General features: G+C 42.0%; 1 protein-coding gene across 1 annotated transcript; it reads left to right on the top strand.

Moving 5' to 3' along the window:
- Window positions 1-26,058, top strand: LOC308081511 (sodium/potassium/calcium exchanger 3-like; the record flags this gene model as incomplete). Its single annotated transcript, XM_080457885.1, has 9 exons — window positions 1-29; window positions 1,039-1,193; window positions 1,394-1,551; window positions 1,853-2,138; window positions 4,193-4,359; window positions 8,471-8,585; window positions 13,912-14,024; window positions 25,208-25,273; window positions 25,936-26,058. The coding sequence occupies 9 exons, from the start codon at window positions 1-3 to the stop codon at window positions 26,044-26,046; spliced, it is 1,200 nt and encodes a 399-aa protein (XP_080314011.1). The 3' UTR covers window positions 26,047-26,058.
- Window positions 26,059-26,459: the final 401 nt, after the last annotated feature.

The raw sequence follows: 26,459 nt of genomic DNA, 5'->3' as shown, positions 1-26,459 counted from the left end.
ATGTATGGAGTGTACATCCTCATCATGAAGTGAGTATTATATTATATATACACAGTATAGTATTATATATACACAGTATAGTATTATAATTGTCTCCGCCAGGTCAATAGGTGTGGCCGAGACTATGTATTGCACACTGTCCGTCCGTCCGTCCGTCCGTTCGTCCGTCCGTTCGTCCGTCCGTTCGTTCGTCCGTCCGTGGTTCTGTCTGTGGACAGCGAATCTCCGGCACGGCTGGCTTGATGGCAGTGAAACTGTGCAAAACACACTCCCTGGATGCCAATTCAGAACCTCTGCCCCAAATGTTTCACATGGGCCTGTTATAGCGGTACACAGTGGCCCTCATTTATAAACGCGGTGCAGACCAAATAATGGGCGTACGGCGAGATCACCACAACTTTCGGCTTTTATCAATATATCCTGACGTTGCCTTCAGCCTACGGTACGCTGAGATCTCACGTCTGGTCGAGAGCAGTTGTAGACGTTGGCTGCACCCGTTTGTTCCATTGTAGACATGCGGAGCAGCATTGTCTCGCCGTCTGACAGGCATCTGGACACATATATCCACTCCAAAAAGTATTATCTAACACATAATAAATAATCCCTGTGAAAATATAACATTTTATAAACTCATTTAAACAAACTTCTTTAACAGTCATTCAGATAAGATTGCAGATCTGGCTGCATTGGCTATTTGAAAATAGCAGGCAAGCTCACAACATGCGTTGTGAGCCTTTAGATTGCTATTTTCAAAATATACGAGCGCTTCTGCTAGAGCATTTTCGGGAGTTTAGACCGGCGCAACGGCGCCGCTGTTATCTTTTCATGGCCACCGGGAGATCGGACATTTAAAGTGTGAGAGAGAGAGAGAGAGTGCGTTTGTGGCGAGGCGAGCGGGGGAAACTCTTTCTTATTGGCTTTTCATGATTTGTTTGATCGTATTCTGGTTATTCATGTCGTAACATCGGGGCTTTTCGAGAATATTTAAGGGCGTTACACACAGAGTTAGTGAGCATTAAAAAACGCTTGTGGTTGCAGGTTCAACTCCCAGATCCTGGCGTACGTGAAGCGTCAGCTCAGTAGTGGAGGGTGTTTGGCATGCTGCCCTGGCTCAGAGGCACGCAGGGTCCAGAAGATGAGAGGAGATGAAGAGGGTCCAGCCTGTAAGCCCTCCATGATGCTGCTCAATAAAGGTATCCTACTTTTATATTACGTGTGTGTGTGTGTATCTCTACAGGTAAAGAGGTGGGGTCTCCAGTAGTTATGTTGGTGTGTGTGTGTGTGTGTGTGTGTGTGTGTGTGTGTGTGTGTGTGTGTGTGTGTGTGTGTGTGTGTGTGTGTGTGTGTGTGTGTGTGTGTGTGTGTGTGTGTGTGTGTGTGTGTGTCTCTACAGGTAATGAGGAGGGGTCTCCAGTGCTGATGGTAGATGAGCTTCTCATGCTGAATCCTCACAAGCTGTCGTTCAGTGAGGCTGGTCTACGCATCATGATCTCCCCTCACTTCTCCCCGCGCACCAGGCTCTCCATGGCCTCCCGCGTGCTCATCAGTGAGGTACAGACAGACAGACAGACAGACAGACAGACAGACAGACAGACAGACACATTCAGACTGGCTTACAGACAGACAGACAGACAGGCTGGCATACAGCCAGACAGACAACCAATAACAGCGCGAGGGTGTGTTCAAAGGGATTCTATTTCAAACTCCCATGTGAATATTTGCTGATGGAAATGCAAGCGAGTGGGTTTGAACTTTGAACCCTTGTTTACAAACAGAAAGCTAGAGAAGCTACGTAGTATACCTTTAAGTATAGCGTGTCAAGGATGATCATTTGTCTCTCCATGGTATCCAGAGACTGAGGTTGATCGGGGACCCCAAGGACCAGCTGGAGGGCGAGGTTGTCCCCAGGTCCAGGTTAGAGTCCACCAGCAACGGGGTGAAGGCTGCAGGGGGCTCCTGCAGTCTGGAGAACGGAGGAGGAGGAGGAGGAGGAGGAGGAGGAGAGAAACAGTGTCCTCCTGATGGAGCTGCCGGAGGCAGAGACAGCAGTCCTACAGAGAAGCCAGGAGGGGTGGAGGGCTGTCAGACTGAGGAAGAGGAGGATGAAGACGCTTCGTTCAGTCCTCTACGTCTGCCAGGTGAGCATGTTGTCTGGGCTTGAACCACATGTTTTAATGTGGGATACCAAATGGTTCTGGTTTTAGAAGGACAGGGTTGTAATGTGGGATACCAAATGGTTCTGGTTTTAGAAGGACAGGGTTGTAATGTGGGATACCAAATGGTTCTGGGTTTTAGAAGGACAGGGTTTTAATGTGGAATACCAAATGGTTCTGGGTTTTAGAAGGACAGGGTTTTATTGCGGGATACCAAATGGTTCTGGGTTTAGAAGGACAGGGTTTTAATGTGGGATACCAAATGGTTCTGGGTTTAGAAGGACAGGGTTTTAATGTGGGATACCAAATGGTTCTGGGTTTAGAAGGACAGGGTTTTAATGTGGGATACCAAATGGTTCTGGGTTTAGAAGGAGAGAGGTTTTAAAGTGGGATACCAAATGGTTCTGGGTTTAGAAGGACAGGGTTTTAATGCGGGATACCAAATGCTTCTGGGTTTAGAAGGACAGGGTTTTATTGCGGGATACCAAATGGTTCTGGGTTTAGAAGGACAGGGTTTTAATGTGGGATACCAAATGGTTCTGGGTTTAGAAGGACAGGGTTTTAATGTGGGATACCAAATGGTTCTGGGTTTAGAAGGACAGGGTTGTAATGTGGGATACCAAATGGTTCTGGGTTTAGAAGGAGAGAGGTTTTAAAGTGGGATACCAAATGGTTCTGGGTTTAGAAGGACAGGGTTTTAATGTGGGATACCAAATGGTTCTGGGTTTTAGAAGGACAGGGTTTTAATGTGGGATACCAAATGGTTCTGGGTTTTAAAAGGACAGGGTTTTAATGTGGGATACCAAATGGTTCTGGGTTTTAGAAGGACAGGGTTTTATTGCGGGATACCAAATGGTTCTGGGTTTAGAAGGACAGGGTTTTAATGTGGGATACCAAATGGTTCTGGGTTTAGAAGGACAGGGTTTTAATGTGGGATACCAAATGGTTCTAGGTTTTAGAAGGACAAGGTTTTAATGTGGGATACCAAATGGTTCTGGGTTTAGAAGGAGAGAAAGTGGGATACCAAATGGTTCTGGGTTTAGAAGGAGAGAAAGTGGGATACCAAATGGTTCTGGGTTTAGAAGGAGAGAGGCTTTAAAGTGGGATACCAAATGGTTCTGGGTTTAGAAGGAGAGAAAGTGGGATACCAAATTGTTCTGGGTATAGAAGGAGAGAAAGTGGGATACCAAATGGTTCTGGGTTTAGAAGGAGAGAGGTTTTAAAGTGGGATACCAAATGGTTCTGGGTTTAGAAGGAGAGAAAGTGGGATACCAAATGGTTCTGGGTTTAGAAGGACAGGGTTTTAATGTGGGATACCAAATGGTTCTGGGTTTAGAAGGACAGGGTTTTAATGTGGGATACCAAATGGTTCTGGGTTTAGAAGGACAGGGTTTTAATGTGGGATACCAAATGGTTCTGGGTTTAGAAGGACAGGGTTTTAATGTGGGATACCAAATGGTTCTGGGTTTAGAAGGACAAGGTTTTAATGTGGGATACCAAATGGTTCTGGTTTTAGAAGGACAGGGTTTTAATGTGGGATACCAAATGGTTCTGGGTTTAGAAGGACAGGGTTTTCATGTGGGATACCAAATGGTTCTGGGTTTAGAAGGACAAGGTTTTAATGTGGGATACCAAATGGTTCTGGTTTTAGAAGGACAAGGTTTTAATGTGGGATACCAAATGGTTCTGGTTTTAGAAGGACAGGGTTTTAATGTGGGATACCAAATGGTTCTGGTTTTAGAAGGACAAGGTTTTAATGTGGGATACCAAATGGTTCTGGGTTTAGAAGGACTGGGTTTTAGTGTGGGATACCAAATGGTCGTGAGTGGGGACATGAAGGTACACAGTAAATGCCATGCCAGTCCAGCCTGTAGTTTTGGGAAATGTTGTTTGGAACCAAAGGTGGTGAACGGACCATCCAACTAACCACTAACTGACATGACAATGACATGTCCCTGTGTGTGTGTGTGTGTGTGTGTGTGTGTGTGTGTGTGTGTGTGTGTGTGTGTGTGTGTGTGTGTGCGTGTGCGCGCCACCAGGTGGGGGCTGTGCCCGGGTCAGGTGGCTGATCTCCTGGCCTCTCATCCTCCTCCTCTACTGCACGGTGCCTAACTGCATGCTGCCCCGCTGGCACCGCTGGTTCATGGTCACCTTCATCGCCTCAACCCTCTGGATCGCCATCTTCTCCTACCACATGGTGTGGATGGTAGGTATCTCCTAGTCCTACCACATGGTAGGTATCTCCTATAGTCCTACCACATGGTAGATATCTCCTATATTTCCTACAGAAATATCAGAACTTGTATCTATCTGTTCCACTAATTATGACAGACCTCTGATTTCTGGAGATATTAATCTACACGTTGACATTGTTTCAGATGTTGTGGCTATGGGTTGTTTACATTTAATAAACAATGTTGACTTGATTCAACATGTGGGCCAACACATAAACATGGCCATACCCTGGACTTGGTGATCTCTAGAGGTATCACTGAGTATCACTGTTGACAGTACTATTGATAAGCCCGAGCTATCAGATCACTATTTATTGTGTTTTAATATGACTGTATCTGATCTAGAGAAAGATAATACAGAATATACTATTTAAAAAAAATAGTTTTTAGCTCATCTGCACCCAACGAGTTTCCTCATCATCTGGCACTGATGCTCCCTCAGTGAATGATGTGGTTCAACATTTTAATCTCAAATTAGAGTCAGCTCTCGACATAGTGAAAAATAACTATGAAAACTAAAAATAAACGTAACTCTAGAGTAACACCCTGGATCAACGAGCATGTGCGCTAAAATACGGAATCGTCCCGTAATTGGAAACTAAAAGACGCGTTCCGTATTGAACTGATAAGGGACGCACTTTGTCCCGTATTTGCAAGTTGGGGAATCAATATGAATGACAGGGCGATTTATTTGCCGTCCTGTCTCTTCTCTGTGTGAGTGAGAGCTCAGTGCGGGTGTCAGTCAGTGTTGTCAAGTATAGTGAGAGAAATGAGCCAGCCGACCTACAAAAACAAGCCAAAAACAGGCCAAATTTTGTTCCAGGGAAGTTGCAGGAAATAAGCAGACTTGGCAACGCTGGCTATGAAGCCATTGTCTGGGAGTGCGCTCAGCAGCTCATTGGCTCATTACTCATAACACGACCAATGAGAGTTAGCGCTTTCACGTTGCTAGGATACGTTTTGCCCTGCGCTGCCTGTGACATGGTTCAGTCAGTCGCTGGCTGCACCGTCCATCGCGCTGTTTCAAAATGTCTACACCGCGTCCTCTAAAGACAAGACGCCTCCAAAAGTACAGACGTGAGTGGGAAGAGGCAAATCCTTGGCTTTACAGCGTCATTGGAGATGTTTACAAAGCAAACCGTAAAGTATCTCGGCGTATGTTTTATGTGGCGCATGGTGGTGGACTGGTTGACATCAGACAGCATGCCTCAGGAGAACAATATTCCAAAAATATAAGAACCCAAAGGACCCAAGCACAAGTGTCACAGTTCTTCATGACTAAAACATCTCCTGAGATCGATTCGGTATGGGATATTGGGTTGTGTTTTTTACTGTAGCAAGATGTCAGTATTTCTATTTACCTGCCCTGGCAGCCTACATATTGGCTGCTGATGTGGGCATAGTCTAGGCTATTTCAGTAGACTAATATGGTTGATTGTTTATTAATGTTGAGTTTTTTAAGCCTAATAAATAATCATTTATGTAATATATATTAATCAATATAATTAAATAGTGTGCCCATTTAAAGAATAACTCTTATGTTGTTATGCTCATCTGGAAAACGGAATTCTTCATAATGGATTAACAGTTAATAAATACATAAATAATATAATTAATATTAATTAATTCAATACAATTAATATACATTTCATAGATTTTTTTATTTAGATTTCATAGATTTCTATGCATTTCAGGAGTTTGGGGGGCTGGCTCCCCCAAAATAATTAAATAACCCTAACAACCCTAACCTTAAAACCGAAATAAAGTATCAGAAAAAACTCCCAAATCCGCGCAAAACCCGAAAAATCTTCGCACGTGCGCTCTTCGCACGCACGCGCACTCCCGACACATGAAAGGTGGCAACCCTAACTCAAGAAAGAATGTCGTAGAGCTGAGCGAGTTTGGAGAAAAAACAAACTCACTATCCACCTAGAGATTTTTAAGAAGTCAACAGCTGCCTATAACAAAGCCCTGCGTTTGGCAAGGCAGGCATATTTTTCAGGCATTATTAAATGACAACAAGCAAAATGCCAGAGTCTTGTTCTCTACCATTGAATGTCTTTTAAACCCCCCCAGTCCTACAAGGAGTCGCTCCCTGCTTCTAAAGCTAAGTGTAATGAGTTTGCATCTTTTTTTAACATTCGAGCTGGTATATTATGAATGTTGCTGCTGGCACCAACTCTCGAACTGCAAATGCGGCTAATGGTACCTGGTGTAAAAGTGTAGATCCCTCCAGGGGAAGCCTAATATCATTCTGTGCAATTGATGAACAGGAACACAGCAAAACCATATCACAGATCATGCTCCTGTTCACTGGACGCTATCCCCACCTCCTTTCTCTAAGAGGTTTTAGACAGTGTGATTAGAGATATCCTAAAAATTGTAAACAGCTCTCTACAATCAGGCGTCTTTCCAGACTCACTGAAAGCGGCTGTAGTCAGGCCCTTCCTCAAGAAACTCAACCTTGATCCCTCTGTGCTGGGTAATTATAGACCTATTTCTAATCTGCCTTTTCTGGGCAAGGTCTTAGAAAAAACTATCTTTCATCAATTGGATGTGTTTCTACAGAACAATAAGGTTCATAACAAATTCCAATCTGGCTTCAGGAAAGGTCACAGCACAGAAACAGCACTTGTAAAAGTAATTAACGATCTCAGGGTGTCCGCTGACGACAACAATGTATCCGTTCTCCTACTTTCATTTAACGGCTTTATTTGATACAATATTGATCACACAATTTTAATACAACGCCTGGAGTACTGGATTGGTGTGTCAGGCACGGCCCTGTCTTGGTTTTACTCCTACCTAACAGGCAGAAGCTATTTTGTCAGTCTAGCTGACTTTGACTCAGACAAACACAACATCTGTTCTGGTATTCCACAGGGCTCAATTCTTGGTCCTTTATTATTCTCCCTGTATATACTGCCGCTGGGAGAACTCATCGCCGATCACGGAGTGAATTTCCATTTCTATGCTGATGATACCCAGCTATATCTCTCTGTAGCTCCAGACGACCCCTGTGCTCTAGACCCGTTGTCGACCTGTCTGTCCAGTATCAAATGCTGGATGAGTGAGAACTTTCTTAAGCTAAATGAGGATAAGACAGAAGTTCTCATAATTGGTTCTAGTGAGCAGAGAGAATCAATAATAATAATAATAGGGCTGGGACTCGATTAAAAAATGTTATCTAATTAATTAGAGGCTTTGTAATTAATTAATCGCAATTAATCGCATTTTAATCGCATATCAATATTTGACCTGAGAACAGTGAAAAGCAATTTTTTCAAATGGATTTTGGCATACGTCTTTAAGTACATGTACTCAAGAACTGTACTTAAGTACAATTTTGAGGTATTTGCACTTGACTCTCGAGTATTTCCAATTTCTAATACTTTTACTTCTACTCCAGTAACTCCACTATATCTCAAAGGCAAATATTGTACTTTATACTCCACTACAATTATTTGAAAACTTTAGTTACTAGTTACTTTGTAGTTTTCGATTATTATTATAAAACATACCATGTAACCATGTGAAAATAGCAGATCTACAAGCACAAGGCATTGTGAGCTTGTAGATCTGCTATTTTCCACCACTGGAGGCTGGTAGAGTGTGTTGTTGTTACTGATGTTTTATATTAGTTTAATAATCATTAATAAAAATCGCGCACATGTGACCCGCACCGCATCGTGGAATCCACCCCCCCCACCCCCCAAGTGCACCGCCGCCCCTCCCCCTAAACGGGACACAAACGCGCGCGTAGGGGGGGGCATCTATTACAGATTCTGATTTGCCCAGCCAACATTATCAAGTCATGTTTTGCATCATGTTTTCATGCACTGAATGCTGCAGTTAACTTTGTTGTTGCGCACCAACGTTGTTTGGTGCGCTGGTAATATCGGTCCGTCTGAAACTCGTCCAGTGAGAAACGTTCCGCGGTGCAAAAATAGGTGCGATTAAAATGCGATAATCTTTCTGTAATTAATTGATCGAAATTAACGTGATAAAGTCCCGGCCCTAATAATAATTCATGTTATTGTTATTGTTTAAAGGTGATCATTGTGTTATTGTCGTTGTTTAAAGGTGAGCATCATCAGCTTCACGCTGGGCATCCCAGACTACATCATGGGCATCACCTTCCTGGCAGCAGGGACCAGCGTACCAGACTGCATGGCCAGCCTCATCGTAGCCCGACAAGGTACAACACACCTCTCACGCTCTCTGCTGCCCCCTTGTGTCTGTTACTGCGCCTATGAATAATTTATTCATACAAATAAATAATATTGGAAAGAAATCGGGCCTCTTCCTTACTTCCTTCACAGGTGTTACCAATGATTCTGATGAAGGCTCTGTGAAGGCTCTGTTCCATTTAGTGTAACACAGTCAGTGGTGGGTTCTACCGTCAGATGCTGTGTACGCCGTATACCTTGAGATTTTTTTTCGTCGCCACCGTACACCTTCATAAACTGTTCAAAACAGCGTTTTTTACATTTAATTCATTATAGACGCGCGCATGCCGTGCGTGTGGGAGGCAGGGAATAAACATAGTATACCTTCATAAAAAAAACTAGAACACAACACTGAACACAGTGGTTCTAATGAAGGCTCTGTTCCATTTAGTGTAACACAGTGGTTCTAATGAAGGCTCTGTTCCATTTAGTGTAGCACAGTGGTTCTAATGAAGGCTCTGTTCCATTTAGTGTAGCACAGTGGTTCTAATGAAGGCTCTGTTCCATTTAGTGTAGCACAGTGGTTCTAATGAAGGCTCTGTTTCATTTAGTGTAGCACAGTGGTTCTAATGAAGGCTCTGTTCCATTTAGTGTAACACAGTGGTTCTAATGAAGGCTCTGTTCCATTTAGTGTAGCACAGTGGTTCTAATGAAGGCTCTGTTCCATTTAGTGTAACACAGTGGTTCTCAGATCTTTTAATATCAAGGACCCCCATAACTCTGACAGTGTACAAATGGAACCAGATGGACCCACCCGTAAGGGATCCATTTGAAACCCCCTCAAGGACCCACGAGGGTCCCTGGACCACACTTTGAGACCCACTGGTGTAGCAGAGAGTGAGTCAACATCCTGACTCTGTTTGACCAGAATGGAACAGAGCCTTCATTAGTATCATTTGTAACGCATCGTGTACCGTTTGGTACCCTCCATGTATTCTCACAGCAACTTCCTGCTTTGTTCAGGCAGTCACAGGCACTACTTTCTTTTAGACTTTTCTCTTGTAGTGAAAGTATTAGTTAAAACTGTTTTGAATGTTAGGCCTATAGGTTCACGATTCTCATGTTGCCATATATTTGGTAACCATTTGTGAGCAGGCCTGGTGTTTCGGGCATCAACTCGCGAGATGAGAAACGGTAGAAACTAAGCAAAATAACTTTTTTTTTTTTTTGGCTGATTTTCGTTTTTTTCCATATTAACACAGTTCGAATGTCGAGCAAGCTTTCAATCCCAACAGATATCCGTTTTAACGTCATTAAATGGTTAAATTTGTATAGTAAAGTAGGCTCCTATTCTGCTAGTCTGTGTGCCTGTTTGTGAGTCCTGTGGGCGGAGAGTTTGGTAGAGAGTTGCTAACCCGAGAGGTTTCGATTGGTCATAGCTAGGCCTAATCCCCGCCCATCAGTTTCGCTCCTCTCTGTGGTGGTGTAAAGTTACTAAGTACATTTACTCAAGTACTGTACTTAAGTACAATTTTGAGGTATTTTACTTTACTGGAGTAATATCCACTGGGTGAATATTCAACCTGAGGCTGAAACTAACTTCACCACGGTGGACCCTGGTCCAGAGCGTTAGTGAGTTCCCTCTAACGCCCTGGAAGACTCAAGAGTAGTGAAAATAAACAAAACCATTTCGCTACTCACTGAAACAAAGGCTGTTTTGTGTTGTTGAAAGTCTATTGTCGGAGGTGGGAAGCCTCTCAGCACCCCAGCTACTCTGTAAAATACACTTTTTGGGCAGAAAATGTCCGCAAGACGGAAATTATTTTTATTTACTCCACAGTGCCCTCTACAGATTTGGTTAATGGTAAATTCAAATTGTCCAGATCTGTAGAGGGCGCAGTGGAGTAAATAAAAATAATCTCACTAACGCTCTGGACCAGGGGCTAGGAAGCGGCCAGTATTGCGTTAGTCTTTTTCGGGACAGAATCTAGTTGTATAAACAATATAAGATTGTAGCGAACACAGCAGCTAGGTGAGGTCAGCCCCAGCTAAACAACAGGCCGCTCGACGTTCGTATGGAAGTATTTCACTGAAGATGTGGCCAAAACAACAGTGGAGTAACGAGGCTAGGAGCTTTAGCATTGTTAGCTCGTCGCCAAGCGTCATGGCAGAACGTACACCTGGTGGTGTTTGCATTTCTCCATTTACAACTCGTACATCTACATGAACGTTCAGATTTCAAATATAAAGTTCTTATCTCACGACCACGGGTGTTATAATTATGTACGGGCCCTCATAAGTACCCGTATCTTCCGTATTGTTAAATAAAAAGCATTTTGATCCGATTGATGGCCATCTCCGGTTTTTTTTTCAACTACGCGGCCGTATCGGTTGGGGGGGGTATTGCACTCCTGATACGTTATAACTCTATGAGAAAATGGCCGCCGATCGGATTAAAATGCTTTTTATTGAACAATATGGAAGATACGGGTACTTAGACCCACCCGAAGTGAATGGTAACATCCGTTGTCATGAGGTAAGGACTTTATATTTGAAATCTGAACGTTTCTGTAGATGTACGGGTTGTAAATGGAGAGTGCAAACACCAGGTTGGAGTTAATGGACCTAGCTTGTGCGTGTCTTTATCATTAGTAGGTAAACCTCGACTATAGTCGACTACCAGTGGGTCAAATTTAGTGGTGGAAGAAGCACTTGGTGGTAGCAACACCACAATATAGAAAGTAAAAGGCCTGTGCTCAAAATGTTACGTTCAAGCAAAGTAAAAGTACAAAAGTATTGGCATCAAAATATACTTAAAGTACCTAAAGTAAAAGTACTCAAATGTTTGAAAATAGCTGATCTACAAGCTCACAACACGTTGCAATGCGCATTGTGAGCTTGTAGAGCGGCTATTTTCAAATAGCCTATGTATAAAATACCTAAAAAAAATTACTTAAGTACAGTACTTGAGTAAATGTACTTAGTTGCTTTCCACAGTAAAAATCCGAAAATGGGGGAGTGGTTAGAGGAGTGGCTAGGTTGAATAAATTACCCATTGTTCACGCCCATTACCTGGAGCTGAGAGGTGCTAGAAAGTGGAAATTCTTTACAAGGGATTATCTCAGTTTAGACTATTAAAGATGACAAGATTCAAATGATCACATCTTCTTCAAATGTGTTCCAATTTCAATGAATGATACATCATATGAAAGCTTATATTCTGTACTTCAACAATCTGTAATAAAATGAAAAATGAAAAATGCCCCCTTGCTGCCTAAAGCACTGTACCCGCTCACATTTTATAAAAGCAATAAGCAACGTGAGGCCGTGGTTTACAGCGATTTGCAGCTAAGAGGGTTGTAGACACTAGGCTCTGCGTCAGTCCTAACAACGTCCCTTAGCTGTTCCAAAATCCTCTAGTGAGTTATTGCTTCATTGTTCTGTGTCTTATATGTCACAGCAAAACCAACTGAACACAGTCTGAACCTCAGAGAAACTAACTTTACTGACTTAATGAACTTGTTGGCAGTGATTCAAGTATTTGCAGGGGTCCAGTCAGCATGCAGACAGTACAGAATGCCTTCATTGTTTTATGACCACAGTGCTTTCCAACAACGCTCATCCCCCAGCAAGTGACCTTTTATTTTGTATTTTTTTCACACTTTTAAAGTTAAATCAACACCCTGGGTTCCGCTGTGTGTTAAATGAGGTTTTATAATGACATAAACAACAAAGCAGTAGATGAAACAGCCACAGACAGTTATCTAATAATGAACTCCTGGTCTCTGCCAAGTCCAGGGGCGACCAGGGAGCTAGCATGGGGATTAGCATTAGCAGCACATGGAGCTAGCATGGTGATTAGCATTAGAGCGGCACGGCTGGAAGGTTTTCTTTGACAGTCGGATTAAAACTGTCCTGCTGGGCAGTCCTGGAAAGTAATTAAGTATATTAACTCAAGTACTGTACTTAAAGGGATAGTTTACCCCCAAAATGACTTTTTTTCCTATGGATTAGTCACCCCATGGAGACTTGAATTCATGGATATGTTTTTGTTTTTGTCTCATTCCTAAGACAATAATTTGATAACCAGCGGACCGGTAGGAAACACAAAGGAGACTCTTTGTGTCTCCTACCGGAACCGCTGGTCATCATAATTATTGTCTTAGGAATGAGACAAAAACTAAAACATATCCATGAATTCCAGTCTCCATGGGGTGACTAATCTATAGGAAAAAAAGTCATTTTGGGGTGAACTGTCCCTTTTGAGGTACATTTTCTTTACTTGAGTGATATAAAAAAACATTGCACTACATCTCAGAGGCAAATATTGTACAATTTCTTGACAGCTTTAGTTACTAGTTACTTAGCAGACCTAGATTATTCAATACAAAATAATGAAACCCTGTAAGCCATATTTTATACTTTTGCTCTTCGAGAATAGCCGATCTACAAGCTCACAATCACGGCTATTTCATGTATTGTTAAACGGGCCGTTCTTAATGAGGACTTTTACTATGGCATGTAGCCTAAGTATATTATGATGCCAATGCTCTTATACTTCTGTAATCCTAAAGTATTGCTACTTGTACTTCAGTATAAACCAATCTCAGAGCTTCCACCACTGCAGCTGAGCCTGTTGTGGTGTTCTTCCATTGCTCTGTGGGCTTACTGGGGTTTAGAGATAGAGTTATGCCTGATTTATACTTGGTTGTGTGCTGCTGTCATGCACCGACAAATAGCTGATCAACAAGCCCACACAGGCTTGTAGATCAGCTATTTTTTGGATTTAGGCTTATGGTTAAAAATAATTATACAGTGTTATAAACAGACTATAACATGTATGTTTATAATGCACCATAGACATGCTTATGGATAAACATAATTATACAGTGTTATAAGCAGACTATAACATGTATGTTTATAATGCACCATAGACATGCTTATGGATAAACATAATTATACAGTGTTATAAGCAGACTATAACATGTAGGTTTATAATGCACCATAGACATGCTTATGGATAAACATAATTATACAGTGTTATAAGCAGACTATAACATGTATGTTTATAATGCACCATAGACATGCTTATGGATAAACATAATTATACAGTGTTATAAACAGACTATAACATGTAGGTTTATAATGCACCATAGACATGCTTATGGTTAAACATAATTATACAGTGTTATAAACAGACTATAATATGACATGGGATGCATAGCAAGTGTTACTATAGCTTCTCCTTTTAAATGGCATTCATAAAATGACTGTTTAAAATGTGCGTGTGTGTGTGTGTGTGTGTGTGTGTGTGTGTGTGTGTGTGTGTGTGTGTGTGTGTGTGTGTGTGTGCAGGCATGGGGGACATGGCGGTGTCTAACTCCATAGGCAGTAACATCTTTGACATCCTGCTGGGTCTGGGATTCCCCTGGGCCCTACGCACCCTGATAGTGGACCATGGATCAACGGTAGGCCGTCACACCCTTAGTTTTTACTTTATAGTATTATTAGTATTGTGTGTGTGTGTGTGTTGTTGTAGAACAGTACTTTGTATTATTAGTATTGTGTGTGTGTGTGTGTGTGTGTGTGTGTGTGTGTGTGTGTGTGTGTGTGTGTGTGTGTGTGTGTGTGTGTGTGTTGTTGTAGAACAGTACTTTGTATTATTAGTATTGTGTGTGTGTGTGTGTGTGTGTGTGTGTTGTTGTAGAACACTTTGTATTATTAGTATTGTGTGTGTGTGTGTGTGTGTGTGTGTGTGTGTGTGTGTGTGTGTGTGTGTGTATGGGGCTCCGTTAGTGCCACGAGGGGCGCATGACGCCTCCTGTGACCACATGATTTTTTCTTACGTGTGTGTGTGTGTGTGTACACGTTCGTTCTGCGCGTGCACTGCACAAAAGCACGCGTTACGCGCTGCAACGCGTCTTGTACATTTACGCGTAAGCTACATGCGCTACAACCTGTCACGTACATTCACACGTAAGCACGCGTTACGCGCTGCAACGCGTCGTGTACATTTACGCGTAAGCTACATGCGCTACAACCTGTCACGTACATTCACACGTAGTAATAATAATAAAAAATAAAATAATAATAATAATAATAAGGGTAATAATAATAAGGGTAATAATAATAGTAATAATAATAATAATAATAATAACAATAATAATCCTTTATTAAATAATGATACTGCCCAAGATATTGCCTTACTAATGTAATAACGCAATAAGGGTAATAGTGTAATAATGCAATAAGTGTAATAGGTGTAATAGTGTAATAGGTGTACTAATGTAATAGTGTAACAACGCAATAGGGGTAGTAGTGTAATAGGTGGAATAGTGTAATATTGCATTAAGTTTAATATGTAATAGGTGTAATAGTGTAATAGGTGTAATAGTGCAACGTGTGTAATAGTGTAATAGATGTAATAACGCAATGAGGGTAATACTCTAATAGTTGAACAGGTGTAATAGTGCAATAAGTTAATAAGTGTAAAAGTGTGATAGTGTTATAAGTGGTCACATTCACCCAATTCCGCCCACATCCACCCAAACCCCAACTACTTCACTACACTATAACACCTATTGCACTATTACCCTATTGCGTCATTACACTATTACACCTATTACACTTTTTACCCTTTCTACACTATTATACCTATTATACTATCACACATATTGCACTATTACACTATTAAACCTATTACACTGTTACCATTATTATGTTATTACACTATTACACTATTAAACTTGTTGCATTATTACACCATTACAATTATTACACTATTACACGTATTACAACATTACCCTTATTCCGTTAATATATCATATAGCAGTCACTGGGTACCGGCCACTGGGTGCCAGGCAACGGCCCCGGTCGACCCGCCAACAGCCTTTTGGTGAAGAACCTGGGCTCGGTCCACCTCTATATTTTCATGGTATGCAGAGACTGACTCACGCATAGGAAATACATTGCCTTTTTCTCCAAGTCCTCAAACCAGCCAGGATGTGGAGTTGCGAATGAGAGGAAAGTGTCTTCCTCCTCCTGCCACTGCCCCAGTTTAGGAGACACCTTCAGGCATGGGAAGACGTAGTCTATATCCTCCTCCCACAGGCCCTCTGTTGACCAGTTCTCCTCCAAGAAGGTGTTCAGGTGTGGAGGAAGACTCATTGACTTCCTTAACGATCTGCTTTAGCAGCCTAGGCCAAATGTGGACCCGCTGTTGTAGGGTCTCAAACGGCACCAGCAAGTGTCCCAGCTTAGTACAACCGGGTTCCCTGAGAAATTTTCTTATGCACACCGAGGACAGAGTTCCGACCCAACGCAAGCCACAGCCACATACCAGTTGTGGCATCAGTGTCTCTAGCAACTTTTAGGAGTCTCCAAGCCTCCAGAATGGACTCATGAATGGTGACAGCCCTGGCAGATATGCATTGTCTTCTGACGTTTCCTGATACAAATATTCAATTCATTGGTGAGAGTCAGTGTAATGTTTTTTTTATTTTACAGGAACACTGCAATTAAATTCTGGAATCGCATCTTCTCATAGGAATATGGAGAAATATAACACAACTGCTCTGGGATTTGATCTATAGGTCCAACATGAATCCAAGGATTTTAGTCAGCTAATTAAAGATGCTATTTCTCAGGGTGTCAAAAATGACAAAGGCTGATCAAACAAGTTGAAAATAATTTATTCACCAAATCAAATTTCACACAGGGAACTTTCTGACCGAAATTGAAATATAAATTAAGCAGATTCGTTTGAAAACAGTATCGGTGTAACAATTGAACATCATTCGTCCGGATTTGAACTAGAGGTGTCGGTTTCATGGTCCATCTCCTGTCATGGTGAGCTAAGCAATCGCAAGAACAATTTGTTTTGTCCGTATTTCAACAATCAAATCATTGACACTTAATAGAAGGGCGAAAGCAAAACGGAATGGAATGGAACACCTGGCGCGGGTCGGACCGAGAGAACCCCGCAATGCCACACACACACACACACACACACACACACACACACACACACACACGTTGTTTATGTAGGATGGACAATCATGTGATCCATGTTTTATATTAAAATACATTATTTTGATAATGATTTTATGATTTTCATTTTAAAATATGGACTGACAGTCCTATAGCTATAATGTCCATAGAGAATATGTCCCCACCTGAAAGATGCTTATTAAACTTTATAGCCTAACTTGCCTGGTACCATGCATGCTTCATCTTACCATCTAAAATTATATTCCTTGGCTTGCAAACAGCCAAAAAGTGTGTAGCCGATGAAACACAACGGCTTTGCATTGATGACACCAGGTATAAGAAACTCATGAGCACACTGGCCAATACAAACTAATAGGCGAGTGCGCTCTGGTGCGCAATTTCCGCACTGCTGCTGTCCAATGTGTCCAAATTCATCTTTAAATGCCCTGTTTTCAGCACTGTCACATATCTTTTACACATATCTTTTATACTCTTTATACCAGGAGTCTTCAACGTTTTCAGGCCAAGGACCCCCTAGCTGAGAGAGAGACGAAGCAGGGACCCCCTCTATATTGTATAAAATTGTGTTTCAGATTAAACTTTTTTTGTTTACTTGGTCTGCTCTTTTTTCCCCTCTACACCTATATATCTCTTTGCCAAAAATAGCCGATCTACAAGGCGTTGTGAGCTTGTAGATCTGCTAATAGGCTAAAGTTCTCCTCAGAAAAGGGATGCCAGGGTTCAAGTGGTTAAGGTAAAAAAAAAAAAAAGATAACACACAAAGATTTGGTGGACCCCCTGTAGTAACTCTGAGGACCCCCTAGGGGTCCCGGACCCCCTGTTGAAGACCCCTGCTTTATACTTTTGGATAGTGTCATTTCTCTTGTTAACTAGCAGATTAATGTTTAGCGATCTCAAGCAGTCTGTCTCTCTCAAGTAGCAGCTGCAATCCATCCAGTAACGACCAATTTATGCTTCGACGTACAACGGTCAGTGCATGGTGGGAAAAGTACTCAGATATTTTACCTAAGTAAAAGTCTGGAATTCAAAATTGAGTAAAAGCACAAAAGTATTAGTATCAAAATGTACTTAAAGTACCAAAAGTAAAAGTACTAATATTTGAAAATAGCAGATCTACAAGCTCACAATGTGTTGCAATGCGATGCATTAGATTGGCTATTTTCAAATAGCCTATGTAGGCCTATAAAATAGGGCTAAAGTGGTTTTATAATATAATAATTGATAATAGCAAAGTAACTAGTAACTAAAGTTTTCAAATGATTGTAGTGGAGTAAAAGTACAATATTTGCCGTTGGGGTGTAGAAGTAATACAATAGTAGGCCTACTGAAAATTGGCAATACTCCAGTAAAGTAAAAATAACTAAAATTTGTACTTAAGTGCAGTACTTGAGTACATGTACTTTGTTACTTTATGACAACGGTGTTGCGCCCCGAATATATTCAATCTGCGCTGCAGTGTGAGCTTGTGGATTTGCAAAGCGATCCTGATGAATCATGCTTAATAATGTGACGTTGCAGCCTACGTCTGGCATTGCGGGGTATAATGAGAATAAAAGTAAAATCATTCAAATTATTGAATGATTATGATGAGGACGGTAGGCTTTGCTACATGGTCAGTCTTGGAGGAGGGGGGGGGGAACCGCTGTTTACGGTTTATTATGCCACCTAATAGCTTACATTTTGATTCATTCTCTGTGACTGTGAGAGTATCACAAATGTGTGCCAAATATAAGGCGTTCTGTCTTGACTCTTGGAGTTCCAGTACATTTGTTAACTATCCATTTCTTAAATTAGCCTTTCATTATGTTCTGGCCCGCCATCTAATGCTTTAGAAAAAAAACGTTCATGTTGGTGCACCCTTCATAGTTCTTAAATCCATGAATTTTGCAAAAATGTTGCAAGGGAAGTCTCTGTGCCAGCCAGGATTATTTTGTTCTTCATCGCACAATGGTTTCGAGTGGTTAACATTATGCGATATTAGCTGTAGAATACAACTCTCGTAGACGTATTTACGATTCTGACGTTTTCAATCTACGAGAGTTGTAGGGTTCACCCCCATGGACACAGGGACTTTCTGCACTATGCCCCGTAGACACTCCAAACATGTACAAATTGAAAATAAAGGTGCTTACCCCCACGCAGCAAATGTTAACTATCGCTACGGGGTAGTAGTTTAATGTAATAATCCATATCTTTAAATAAAGAAGTGTTTAATGCCGACTGTGGCTGATTCTGTCGGAAGTTCCCAATGGGCGGTAGTGACGCGCCCATCTGGTGAAACCCGGAATTACACTCAATGTAAACAGGAAGTAAGCGAGGGTGAAACAATGGCATTCGGCCATAGACGGCATTAAAACACTTCTTTATTGAAAGATATGGATTATTACATTAAACTACTACCCCGTAGCGAGAGTTAACATTTGGGGCATGGAAGCACCTTCATTTTTTATTTGTACATGTTTGGAGTGTCTACGGGGTATAGTGCTGAAAGTCTCTGTGTCCATGGGGGGTGAACCCTACAACTCTCGTAGATTGAAAACGTCAGAATCATAAATACGTCTACGAGAGTTGTATTCTACAGCTAATGCGATATACAAGACCACAAGTAGCCTACCGCGAATGAGACGCGTTGTGAGCTTGTAGATCTGCTCTGATGCGGTGCACTGTGTGTGTGTGTGTGTGTGTGTGTGTGTGTGTGTGTGTGTGTGCGTGCGTGTGCGTGTGCGTGTGCGTGTGTGTGCGCGCGCGCTGCGCTGCTCAGGAGCGCAGCTGGCTGTTGGAGAAAAACACTGAATTGACATATGAAAATGTTGCCTTCAAAGATTGGTGTGGATAATGTGGGAAGGGTCTAATTATTTTATATTGATCTTTTTTGGGGTCACATTATTATATTTAGGCCTATCTTTTTTTAGGTCACATTATAGCTTAATATGGAACATGAACATCTCGCCATCAGATTGGATTGCCATGTCTGTCAGGCTGTCAGACTGTCTGTCTGTCTATCTCGAGACAGAAAAACAGAGAGACATGATAGTATTATAATTTTCGGGGAACCATGACTTCATCACAACCCATCAATCATCATTGAATGAATAGGCACTTGGAGAGAGGAGAGAGAGAGAGAGAGAGAGAGAGAGAGAGAGAGAGAGAGAGAGAGAGAGAGAGAGAGAAGTGCGTGTCAGATAAGTGGCAGGCCGGCAGCGGACCACGGACTAAACATCTAATAGGCCTATAGGCTACACATGAACATTTTGCAAGGGCTGTTCTGGTATATACTTTAATTCATCAACGTGATGAAAGCGACCAAATAGGCTATTTCCATGGTGGACACCAGCCTAGGGTTAGACTTGCACAGCAGTTCATTGTCTGTCCATTGTCTGAGAAGCGCAGTGCTGATCCAATAATACAACTCATAATGACTACAGGCGTCGAAATTAAAACCTGTCCCATCCATAGAAGCCAATCTATAATAACGCATAACAATGAAGTAACTGGAAATCTGATTTCCAGTTATATTTATTCCCATGATTTGCTCTTAGGATGAATTAAACCCCGTATTTAACCAGGTCAATCTAAATGAGATTAAAGTTTATTATCTATTACATTAACATTGTAAAACGCATATGAAAAACACACCAATGGGAGACAGATTCTATAACACTTTGAATTGTATCAAAATGTGTGAAATCGTTATCTAGACGAGCAGGTGAGATGTGGTTTCGCTACTTTTTTCTTTCTGTTTTTCCTCTCTCCTTTTTGAGAGAGAAGGATAATTGTTGCGCTCTGCAGTCATGTAACACAGAAGTAATACCTCTATGGCATAAACGCATATGTTTATTGTTGTTGGAAGGGAGCTTGGCGCATTTGGGGAGCATATAGGCATTTGAAAACATGGTCACAATTGGACCCGTTGGAAAGCCAGAGCGGCACCATTGATTTGACACCATAGGCTATACTGTACAGCTGTTTATTGCCTTGAAATAGAAGATTATTTAAGAGAAAATACTATAGCCTAGGGCTAGGCCTACATGTTACTGATGATAATATATTTGCAATGATGCTAAATGAAGCAAATTCGTGTCAGATCAAAGCCACGTACGGTGATGCCCTGCACCATGCACTCTGCTTAAAAGCCGCTGTTGCTTAATTGCTTTATCAATGGATATTGATAGAATATACAGTGATGAGCTGTACACGAAACAAAAGCTAAGGTTCCAAAGAACTTAAAATTGATTTGATTTGAGAGAGCTCTAAGTGTTAGAAGACACCCACGACCGCCGAGTTTTTGGCACCGACCGCGCCGTGATTGCGTAATTCCTTGCGTAATTCATTCATATCAGGAAATAATGAAAGAATCCAGCCATGGGCCAGATAAACATACAAAGCTTAGATTTCACGGATTCTGGCGTTCTTTTTATTTTAATTTTTGGTTATGATCTGACTGAGTATTAGCTAATATAAAAAGACGAGAAGAGTGCATGGCGCGGTGATCAACCAAACCCGATGTTGGAATCATACTGTACAGTTTATAATTGCCTTGAAATAAAAGATTATTTGACAGAAATTAATACAGCCTATATGTTACATGATGACTTGGAATTAAATTTTATTGCAATCAATGCAATATTGATTGCAAAGGACAGGATTCAAGAATGGAGACTTGGAGAGGGACAGCGCACCTTCTGTGCGTAATTGCAGAAAGCCACTTCATAAATTGAATCACATATCAGGAGAGGTAACTGAATTAATTAATACAAATATTTTATTTTTTTTATTTTAAGACTTACACGTGCATATGAGGCGTTCTGTGCAGGGCAGAGTTATGTCACAAGGGCACACGATGCGTTATGTACAGAGCTCAGTTATGTCACACGGGTAGGTGAGGCGTTCCACGCAGCGCGCACCAAGGTGGCACAGCACCCACTCATCTCTCCGCGCCTCGCCTAGTCGCGTGACCAAATAAATCATGCGTGCGTTGACGCGTGCCTTTGCTACAGACGCATGAATCTACACGTAGACGTGTTACCCTGTAGGTCAAGATGCAGTGGTTGCACTGTTACGCGTGAACGCGCGCGTGCACGTGTTCCCATTGTGAGTCAATGGGAAAGTACACTACACGTCTATGCGGTTCTGTGCAACACAAAAAAAAAAGTACACGATTACAGGACAGGGGGTGTGCTTACGTGGCACTAATGGAGCCCCATAGTGTGTGTGTGTGTGTGTGTGTGTGTGTGTGTGTGTGTGTGTGTGTGTGTGTTGTTGTAGAACAGTACTTTGTATTATTAGTATTGTGTGTGTGTGTGTTGTTGTTGTAGAACACTTTGTATTATTAGTAGTGTGTGTGTGTGTGTGTGTGTGTGTGTGTGTGTGTGTGTGTGTGTGTGTGTGTGTGTGTGTGTGTGTGTGTGTGTGTGTGTGTGTGTGTGTGTGTGTGTGTGTGTGTGTGTGTTGTTGTAGAACAGTACTTTGTATTATTAGTATTGTGTGTGTGTGTGTGTGTGTGTGTGTGTGTGTGTGTGTGTTGTTGTAGAACACTTTGTATTATTAGTATTGTGTGTGTGTGTGTGTGTTGTTGTAGAACAGTACTTTGTATTATTAGTATTGTGTGTGTGTGTGTGTGTGTGTGTTGTTGTAGAACAGTACTTTGTATTATTAGTATTGTGTGTGTGTGTGTGTGTGTGTGTTGTTGTAGAACAGTACTTTGTATTATTAGTATTGTGTGTGTGTGTGTGTTGTTGCACAGTACTGTGAAGTACTATAAAATTCGCACTCAGTCCATAGCGTTCACTCAGTCCATAGCGTTCACTCAGTCCATAGCGTTCACTCAGTCCATAGCATTCACTCAGTCCATAGCATTCACTCCTCCAGCCCAGGCAGCAATAAACCCTTGTTGAATCTATACTCTTGGTGTCACAAACCATATTCAAAGTCGCTTATAATAAGCGGACATGGCAACACTGGTTTCTGGCTCTGCAGTATCGCATACTTTCAGTGGTAGCTTATCCAACGGGCTTGAGTTGCTAAAGCACAGGGCACCAACCCTTGGGGGGGCACCAAATGGCGTTGACAAAACCAACCCGGGGGGCACCAAACCGTGTCCACGATGCCCCAGAGTATGAGTAGAGTAGAGTAGAGTAGAGTATGTACATGTGCAGTGGTTGGAGGTGGTCTGTCTACTCCCCATGGAGACATTTAGACACTGGGGTCTGGTAGGACACCTGCTGGTTGACAAGTAGTACTGCATGTACTGCAAGTTCATACTCCAGTGAACATTGCCTATTAGTGATTTAGACCCCAGCTGGGATCGAACCCCAGTCTTCCACTCGGCAAACCGACGCACAACCGTACCGTGCCAATAGAGCTGAGCCTGATTGGCAGAGTTGTTGTGTCCGGGTCTTGTCTGGGGCACGACAACTGCTCCGGTACTCAGTGGTGTAAAGTAACTAAGTACATTTACTTAGATTTTGAGGTACTTTTACTTTACTGGAGTATCTCCAAATTGCAGTACTTTTATTTCTACTCCTCAAAGGCAAATGTTATGCAAGGGATAATGCATGGGGAGGTGGTCATTATTGAAATGTAAAGCCTGACAGGGTGATTATGCATCGAGGCGGAGCCGAGGTGCATAATCACCCTGAAGGGCTTTACATTTCAATAATGACCACCTCCCCATACATTATCCCGCTTATTACACGGCTACTTAATAAATAAATTGACCCAAAAGTAACAACAAAACGAAGTATTTCCTTGCTTACGGCAATGAAAGTATTCCGTAAGTATTGGGCTGGGCGGACAAGTTCGCCTCGGAAAACAAATGACAATAGTCCATAAGATAACGGGAAGACTCGCGCGGCCCCAAAACACACTCGCCCCCATTCTATATACCGCCGATTTGCCTGTAATACTGCCGGATTTGCCCCGGGGCGACTGTGTTTTGGGGCGAGCGTTTTGGTACTCCCCCGTTGTTGCGCCACGATAAACAAGGAAGTGTAGTGGATCAAATAGAATCACTTCTCGGTCATTGCATCGTCTATTTCTCACTTCAAATGTTTTCAAAAACATTCTTGAGAGCAACGTTTAGTTGTAAATGACATTGTTTGTTTGTTTACATGGCTGTCATGTTGGATAAAGCATAAAACCAAGCAGCGCAGGTTGATATGAGCAGGTGTTCTGAGTCTCTGATTAGACAGGTTGACATGAGCAGGTGTTCTGAGTCTCTGATTAGACAGCGGTCTGTTATAGAGCTCATCGGTCATTATCCAGAAATAATGACCGATGACTGACCAATCAGAATCAAGCATTCAACCAAGCTGTGTAATAAATATATCTAATTTACAAATATTACTTTTACTCCCCTACAATCATTGCACTGTAACCAATATGTTACTTTAGTTACTAGTTACTTTGTAGATTTGTATTATTATTACAAAACATACAGTAACCACTTCAGCCAGGGCCAATCTACAAGCTCACAATGCGTCACGTTGCAACACATTGTGAGATTGAAGATCTGCTATTTTCAAAAGATTTGTATATATATATATATTTTATACATTTGAAAACTTGTGAAATGGGACATTCTGCATAATGAGTACTTTCTACTTTTGGTAATTTAAGTACATTTTGATGCCAATACTTTTGTAATTTTATTCAAGTAAATTTTGAATTCCGGACTTTAACTTGTAACACTTATATATAGTATACTTGAGTATTTCTACATTGCAGTATTGATAATTTTACTTTAAGTAAAAAGATGTAGTACATTTTCCACTACTGCTACTGTGATGCTCTGGATCAAATCCACAGCATCACATCAAAGTTATGGATTGCAATTTTAACTCTGTGAGTGTACAGGTGTAACCAAATGGACCTGTGAGAGTCCATTTGGTTCCGTTTGTACTCACTCTGAGTAAGACATGGATAAATCAACACCAAGGATGTTAGTGTGTACTTTGTGACGTTTCTAGTCTGTGTGCATGTCAGGGAGGGATGGTTCATTAAAAAAAGGTTTAAAGAAGTACACACACACACACACACACACACACACACACACACACACACACACACACACACACACACACACACACACACACACACACACACACACACACACACACACACACACACACACCAGATTATGTTTATTCCAATGACATGATGATGAACTGCAAAGAGAGGGATAGGGCGATAAAGCAGTGCAGACAGACAGACAGACAGACAGACAGACAGACAGACAGACAGACAGGATATGGTCATACTCATAGACATATAAAGGTATATCCTCCTTCGGCTCTGAGGCGTTGGTATCTCGGGCGCCATTTTAGAGTAGGCAAGCTTCCACGTGTGTCACAGAAGGGGGCGTTCGGTAGGCCAATCAGAGGCAGGTGGGGGCGGGTCTTTTCGTAAGAGGCAGCCGCGCAGCAAAAGTCAGTTAGACGCGCTGTGATTGGCCAGTAGTCAACGCGCTGTGATTGGCCAGTAGTCAACACGCTGTGAGCGCTGTGATTGGCCAGTAGTCACTTTGAGTGTCAGCTTGCCTACTCTAAAATGGCGGCCGCGATACCAGTTGCTCCAACGAACTGCAGAGGAAAATGAGGATCTAGGTTTCTATATCTATGGTCTAATGTGTTCTCTCCTCCAGATCTCCATCAACAACAAAGGACTGGTGTATTCTGTCATCCTACTGCTGGCCTCTGTCTTCCTCACGGTCAGTACTTCACCGTATGTCTTCCTAATGGTCAGTACTTCACTATATATCTTCCTAATGGTCAGTACTTCACCTTATGTCTTCTTAACGGTTAGTACCCTCACTATATGTCTTCCTAATGGTCAGTACTTCACTATATGTCTTCCTAATGGTCAGTACTTCACCTTATGTCTTCTTAACGGTTAGTACCCTCACTATATGTATTCCTAATGGTCAGTACCCTCACGGTATGTCTTCCTAACAGTCAGTACTTCACTCTATGTCTTCCTAATGGTCAGTACTTCACTATATGTCTTCCTAATGGTCAGCACTTCACTATATGTATTCCTAACGGTCAGTACTTCACTATATGTCTTCCTAATGGTCAGTACTTCACTATATGTCTTCCTCACGGTCAGTACTTCACCTTATGTCTTCCTAATGGTCAGTACTTCACTATATGTCTTCCTAATGGTCAGTACTTCACTATATGTCCTCCTCACGGTCAGTGCTTCACCTTATGTCTTCCTAATGGTCAGTACTTCACCTTATGTCTTCCTCACAGTCAGTACACTCACTATATGTTCTAGTACGACCTGGTCATGTAAGCCATCTCCATGTGTTCCTCCAGTAAACCATCTCCATGTGTTCCTCCAGTAAACCATCTCCATGTGTTCCTCCAGGTGATGAGCGTCCATCTGAACCACTGGAAGCTGGACCGCCGGCTGGGCCTGGGTCTTCTGTTCCTCTACGCCGTCTTCCTGCTCTTTTCCGTGCTCTTCGGACAGATGTGATCTTCTTCCAGGCTGACAGATGTGATCTTCTACAAGACTTACTTTATACTTCGTCGTGCGATCTCGTTGTTCTCCGAAGTCAACAGATTTACGACTAAGTATAAACGAGGCTTCAGCCCTTTTCAGTGATGTAAAATAAGATGGACACAATATGTTAGAGTTAGAGCAGGGGTTGGTCTACTGGAGGGTGGGGACTCCAAGGTGGATCACAGCATCAGAACTGACCCTATAACTGACCCTAACCACTTTGAGAGGTTGTCATCAGAACTGACCCTAACCTCTTTGAGAGGTTGACATCAGAACTGACCCTAACCTCTTTGAGAGGTTGTTCTAGTACAACCTGGTCTCTTCCATAATCTTCAAATGATACAGAGAGTGTGTAACTGCGTATCACAAAGGTTTTGACAGGAATC

Source organism: Gymnoscopelus braueri, assembly GCF_963280865.1.
Source record: "Gymnoscopelus braueri genome assembly, contig: SCAFFOLD_466, whole genome shotgun sequence".
Lineage (NCBI taxonomy): Eukaryota > Metazoa > Chordata > Actinopteri > Myctophiformes > Myctophidae > Gymnoscopelus > Gymnoscopelus braueri.
This window is presented reverse-complemented; position numbering and strand designations above follow the sequence as displayed.